Here is a 6777-nt window from a genome sequence, read left to right as displayed (position 1 = left end):
ACGCGCCCCCTGCTCTGCTCCCTTTCATCACTCGCCAAGATGAGCTACGGATCTGACTTCAATTCCGCCTCTTCCTACCGAAAGATTTTCGGGGAGTCTCCCCGTTACTCCAGCTCTCCATCCCGGATGAGCAATGCCTCTTTACGCAGCGGCGGTTACCGGTCCCACTCTCAGTCCCGGAGCATGGGCTCTAACCTGGGCTCCTCTTTCCACCAGAAGAGGTCCTCTGGCCGGTCCTACTCGCAGATGCCCATGCCGATGGAGAACTTGGATTTCGCCCAGAGCACGGTGCTCAACAATGAGTTCAAAATCATCCGCACCAACGAGAAGGAGCAGATGATGGGGCTCAATGACCGCTTTGCCATGTTCATCGACAAGGTTCGCAACTTGGAACAGCAGAACAAGGTGCTCGAGACCGAGCTGGTGACCCTGCGTCAGAGGCAGACGGAGCCCTCGCGCCTGGCTGACCTGTACCAGCAGGAGATCCGCGAGCTGCGCTCCCAGCTCGATGAGGTGAACGGCGAGAAGTCCCAGATCCTCATCGAGCGTGACAACATCGAGGAGGACCTGCAGAAGCTCCGCGGCAAATACGATGACGAGTACCGCCTGCGGGAGGAAGCCGAGCAGACCCTCAAGGCGTTCAAGAAGGACGTGGACGACGCCACCATGGTGCGTTTAGACCTGGAGAAGAAGGTAGAATCCCTCCTCGACGAGATCAACTTCATGAGGAAGGTGCACGAGGAGGAGGTGGCCGAGCTCATGAACATGATCCAAGCCGCCCAGGTGTCCGTGGAGATGGAGGTCTCCAAACCTGACCTCACCTCTGCCCTGAAGGAGATCCGAGGCCAGTACGAGTCCATGGCCTCCAAGAACCTCCAGTCCGCCGAGGAGTGGTACAAGTCGAAGTTCGTTGACCTCAACGAGCAGGCCACCCGTAGCCAGGAGGCGATGCGCGCCAGCCGGGAGGAACTCAACGAGTTCAGGAGGCAGCTCCAGTCCAAGACCATCGAGATCGAGAGTCAGAGGGGAACCAACGAGTCCCTGGAAAGGCAGCTCAACGAGATGGAGGAGAGGCACAACCAGGAGATTGGCCAGTACCAGGTAAGAAATTATTTGTTTAGTTTAAATACACTTAAAAGCTCAAATGTGAGCTTATCTTTCTTGCAGTTTGTTTACAAACATGTCCAGGATTAAGCAAGAGTTAAAGAACTGTTTAGTTTGGAAAGATGTTGCATTTAACCATGTGCAAAATAATAATAATTCTGATTAAAAGAAAATCACAATTTATTTTCTAATAAAAGTGGGGAATTTTGCTATATAACATTATTTTAGAGCTATTAAATTGTTTTACTGTTTTACGCGCCTCTCATTGTAACTGCTTTGTGTTGTACTTAGTAACTGAGAAACTCATTGAATGCTCTCTTATAACCGTATTTTATTTGGCGTTAGTGCGTCTCTGTACATAGTGATGAAATATTCTTTGGAGAGCGGCCTGTTCTTGGTTATTTAAAATCGAATTTATAATGTTATTGTTATCGTTATTCTCTTGAGTCAGACATCACCAACTCTCAGAAAAAAAGGTAGGCTATATTAAAACATAGCCTATATCAACACAATTCACTTTTAGGGTCGCCACTGTTTCACAATTTGTTTTCTACTTCAATATGTTAACAGGACAACATGGCCGAGCTGGACAATGACCTGAGGACCACTAAGAGCGAGATGGCCCGTCACCTGCGGGAGTACCAGGACCTGTTGAATGTCAAGATGGCGCTGGATATTGAAATTGCTGCATACAGGTACTTAATATAATCATATATAATATATGCAATTTAGCAGATGTTTTTACCAAAAGCCACTTACAGTCATGCTTTTACACAGCTTGTATGCATCATTATAATCATAACATTCATCATTGTAATCATAACATCGCAATGATGTATTACTGTAACATACAAATTGACATCCTAGCTTTCATAAAGTTACAGTAGATTTATTAAGCTTGAAAATGTCATGCCTAAATACCTGCATGACCAACACTTGATCAGGATCACTTTAAAGATCCTGATCAATCAATGACAGATTAGGAAGTCATTAGCCACACGCCCTGGGGTGACTTAGCATTACTCTCCTGGGGTAGCATGGGCTGGTCACGTGACTCGTTTATATTTTAACCTGTTTTTAACCAACCCTATCTCTCCCCCTTCCTCCCCTCCCGCTATCTCTTTATCTACATCTCTCCTTCCTCTCCCCTCTGCCCCTGCTTTCTTCTCCCCCATCCCTCCCTCCCTCCGTCACACTCCCTCCCTAACACTTCCCCCCCTCTCCTCAGGAAACTCCTGGAAGGGGAAGAGACCCGCATCAGCACAGGCATCACCTACTCCAGCCCCAGCATGAACATGAGGTCCTCCGAGATGAGGTCCTTCGGCATGAGGTCCTCCGAGATGAGGTCCTCCAACATGAGGTCCTCCGACATGACCTCCTCCGGCGACGTGGACTTGCCCAGCATGGGCAGCTACAACCAGACCACCAGGTACACCACCATCTCTGGAGGATCCAAGAAGGACGAGGGAAAGGACCAGGAGGATGGGCAGAGCAAGTCTGGCAAGGGGTCCAACGACGGAGACCAGAAGGAGTCCAGCGACGCCAACCCCACCAACCAGAAAAACTAGAATCTCCCCTTCCCTTAGGTTTAACCTTCCACCTTCCATCCCCTCCCTCCTACTCCCCATCCCCCTCCCCCCCTTCACAGGGGTATTCTCAGAGGGGAATCCGTTATAGTTTAGACTCTACTACTACTACTGTGTAACCTACCACTATCCAACAACCAATCACTGTACTTCTCTCCACTCTACTCTCTTACTATGACAATAACAAAGTAGTTACAGGCACACTTCTGGCCCTATCAGGAGACACGTAGGTTATTATGGTGATAGGAACATACAGTTCAGTACAATACTCCCAACAGTTTACTCTCACTTTGAGCTCGCGCTATTGTATGGCACTAGCCTGGTTTAACCAGACTGAATGCTGTGCTCACTAGAAACAACAGTGAAACACAGCTAAATCAGTTTGGGACGCCAGGCTAGTTTGGCACCGAGCTGTGATAGATGTCATTCAGTTCAAGAAATAATCATGCACCACTGCCACCGCCTATGATAATATTCTCTATACACATTCCATGGGGGGGAGGGGGGGGGATGTGTGCGCGAGAGTTTGAATTTGTGCACGGAAAACAAAAATCCAATGCATATCAGCTTGTTAACTGTTGTTAATACGTCTACTACATCCACATAACACAATATGAATGAAAGCACTTGTATGGTACGGAGGTGAGAGCTAGAGATCGATCAAGTTTGTTAAAGGAGCACACAGTTATTCAAACTCAGCAGAAAACCAAAAAGATCTGTGATCTTGCTGAGCCATTTTTGCCTTATCTACAACGCAGACAATATTGCGAACTCTGAGTTTCAATGCAATGCAGATAAAATTCTTCTTCTTTTTTTCAGACAAAACATCACGAGTAACAAAATCAGATTATATCTAAAAGGCTTGTTCGTACCCTGGTCTCGTCACTGTCAATAGCATCTGCCTTATGATCCCGGTCCACTCAAATCTGCATGACGACATGACAACAGCGCGTTGTTTAAACCGCCACTCCTTCTACTCCAGAACCAGAGCTCAACCAACAATGGTTCCATCCAAAGCAGAATTACTCTCCAAGATTGCTCTTCGTGTCAATTAATCAAACTTCTATAAAGGCCCAGTCCAGTCAGAAACGTGATTTTCCGGTGTTTTATAAATGTTTACACACTGAGGTTGGAATAATTCAGTGAAATTGTGAAAATTATGATAATGCCCTTTTAGTGTAAGCGCTGACTGCTGTTTGAATAGACCGCCTGAAATTTCAGCCTGAAAGTGAAACTAGCTAATAATCAAACTGTTATTTGCATGATGTATGTAGCATATCTCAAGCTTGCATGGTGACAGATTGTTAGAGGGCCATACTTCATTTTCACACACTCATAACATATAGTAGGAAATCAATGGGATACTAGGTTCCACACTTCATTGCCAGTGTTTTACATGCCATGTACACAACACTCGTTTTAGAACATGAGATTGTACGTGCTTAGTTGGCCAGTAGGTTAGACTTGAGATGAATTCCATCATTTAGACAGGATGTGACTTCGACACACGCTGCTGACATTGTCCTCAGCTACACTGCTTGGCTCTTGTGTGATGCTTCTGCGAATGATGAGGATGTTCGTCATGATGAAGGTCATATTCAGGGCACTTATATATCGATCTAGATGTGATTTCATTTTTACTGTCGATCAGTTTGTGCAGGCCATGACTGGTTACAAGAAAAGGGGCAATGGGAGAAGTGGAAAGAAAAGTAGGAGGTGTGGGACTCTGAGAAACAGGGAGAAAGGAAATTAAACAGAGAGGGAGAGAGAGAGAGCGAGAGAGCGAGAGAAGATGAGCTACCTTTAAATTCCCTTTCTCGCGACAGGCTCAATCAATCAAATAGAGAATGCGTAGATAGCGAATGACGTTTTAGCATGAATGCATGGGATTCTACATGGTCCAATAGGGTGTGACGGACAGAATGGTATGCATAAACTCCATTTCCCACGTTCCATTGCGGACTCCTGAAGCCCGTTTGAATTAACAGCGACGTCCAGCCTCCGAACAGTACCACATCACGACACTACGCCTTAGGAACACAACAACTAACAAGCCAAACAAACAAGTAAACAAAAACAAACCAATAGTCCAGAAAAATGGACCGGACCATGATGCTTTTAAAGCACCATGACCTCTGAAAAATACGGCCATGACGGAATTATTATGTCTGTTGTAAATGATTATGAATGATCTCACCAATAGAAATCTGTATGTAAAGGAACTAGGCAGCCCTTTTGTTTCCTTCTTGTGCACTGTCCAGGTTTCAACACAACTACTTCTGTCTTCTTACCTCTGTATCTTAGCTTGAGTGCCAGTCTATTTCTGCTATGTTGCCAACTCATTGTCTGTCATTGACATAGAGTTGGCAAGAGAGCACAAACAAATCTGGAAATAGGCTACCTCTGTATCTATGTCTGTCTGACTTTCTGCCACGGCCCTCTAAGCCCTGACCGGCTGCACTCACTCACCCTGCGAATGGAAACCACTGATTGTACAACAAACTACAGAAAGCTGTTGATTGGTGGAGATGTGGTTGCCGTTGTTTTACACGAGGCTTGCGTTACTAAGTGTCTGAGTGTCTGGAGTTGTATGTGTTTGTATATGTGGACAGTTTCCTAGGATAACTCATAGTGGGGAATCAGGTTGGGAAAATCAGAAAGTTTGGCCTACCGTTTCCTTAATTCTTGAGCTCCAATGTAAAGGAAATTTACAAAGGAAAACTGGTTGCAAGTACAAGCACAGCTACATCGACAAGTACAGATACAAGTAGCCTTGTACACAACCACAGGTATAAGTTTAGAATAGCTATGACTTCAACATAATCAAGAGGGTCAAAGGTTTCTAAATACCATTGCAACAAGCCTCTACAACAAACCTCACTACTACTACTGCAGCACTGCCAAACTTTTCTAAAATGCATGTGCGACAAAAACAACTTTTCGTGTACAAAATAGAGCTGTTTTCGAATACCCATTGCCACGCAAAACCAAAACCGACAAATAATACAAAACAAAACAAGGAATGAATGCTATAGTGTTGTCAAAATGCCTTAAAACACCAGCCGCTTTCTAACTGAACGAATCCTAAATTGCACTTCAAGTTAAACTTCCACTTAGCCTCCCATAGATATCAACGCAAGTGAAAATATGACTTACGTGGAAGTTGGGATTCATGTGCGTCTACGTGTGGTTATGTTAAGGATGTTTTATTCTCAACCATCTCTCTCTAGCGTTAAGAGCATCAGCTACCATGCTAAACTGAATAACTGAAAACATGTAAACGCTTAATATCTGAATGTAGTTGATAGACTATGCTCTGACTCTGTACCTTACTGCTGATGTATGGCACACACCAATAAAACTAGACGTGATTAAGACCGTATCTCTGGACTTGTTGTGTCTTTCTGATGGGGTTTTTAAAGGACTTGCCTCGTGGAATAAGCGAGCATACCAAACTGGGCACAATTCCACGTCTATTCCACGTCGGTTCAATGTGATTTCATTGAAATGATGTGGAAACAACGTTGATTCAACCAGTGCGTGCCCAGTGGAGTGCACTAACTATTTGACTTCTGATGCACTGTAGCACATTAGACCCAAACTCAACCTTTTACAGTAATGTTTCCTGTGTGCACTCAGTCACGGGAGATTTCAACCAAGCCAAATGACATCGTACATCGAATGGGTGGATCCTACGATAAAGTAGTCATTTTTAAGCGGTAATGCAGTCATTATGGTGGTAATGGACCAATCAAGCGAGGTTTAATACATCTATGAAGAAAACATTTACTAATGAGATTCTAATTTTATTCAGACACAAGATTAACAGTGGTATGATGGAAAGTGGTTTTCCACTCTTGGTCGTGCTAGGTAAATGAATCTAAGAAATATGCAGGATCTCAGTTTAGATGAATCAATTATTCTTAGCTTTAAGTGAGCATCGTTTGTGATTCATCTAGCGTTACATGTGTTGATGATTCTATCAAAGCCTAGGTTGTTCATTAGAAGTTGAATGTGCAATAGATAACTCCATTATTAGACCCATTCACTCTCGCAGTTCACTTTCCAATTAGAGAGCTCTGGTTCA

The 6777-nt window shown here is 44.4% G+C and overlaps 1 protein-coding gene across 1 annotated transcript; it reads left to right on the top strand.

The window, feature by feature from the left end:
- Positions 1-6072, top strand: LOC106564629 (glial fibrillary acidic protein). Its single transcript, XM_014130797.2, has 3 exons — positions 1-1101; positions 1675-1799; positions 2333-6072. Exons 1-3 carry the CDS (start codon positions 40-42, stop codon positions 2670-2672), a joined length of 1527 nt encoding a protein of 508 aa, XP_013986272.1. The 5' UTR covers positions 1-39; the 3' UTR covers positions 2673-6072.
- The last annotated feature ends 705 nt before the right edge of the window (positions 6073-6777 follow it).

The sequence above is a fragment of the Salmo salar genome, chromosome ssa12 (assembly GCF_905237065.1).
Source record: "Salmo salar chromosome ssa12, Ssal_v3.1, whole genome shotgun sequence".
In the NCBI taxonomy this organism is placed as follows: Eukaryota; Metazoa; Chordata; class Actinopteri; order Salmoniformes; family Salmonidae; genus Salmo; species Salmo salar.
The sequence above is the reverse complement of the archived record's forward strand: the minus strand, read 5'-3'. Positions and strand labels throughout refer to the sequence as shown.

Bases quoted from the DNA above. Each gene is read 5' to 3' on its own strand.
- LOC106564629 (XM_014130797.2), top strand. From the start codon at position 40: ATGAGCTACGGATCTGACTTCAATTCCGCCTCTTCCTACCGAAAGATT. The intron at 1,102-1,674 runs GTAAGAAATTAT...ATATGTTAACAG, and splicing joins AGGAGATTGGCCAGTACCAG to GACAACATGGCCGAGCTGGA. The intron at 1,800-2,332 runs GTACTTAATATA...CCCTCTCCTCAG, and splicing joins ATTGAAATTGCTGCATACAG to GAAACTCCTGGAAGGGGAAG.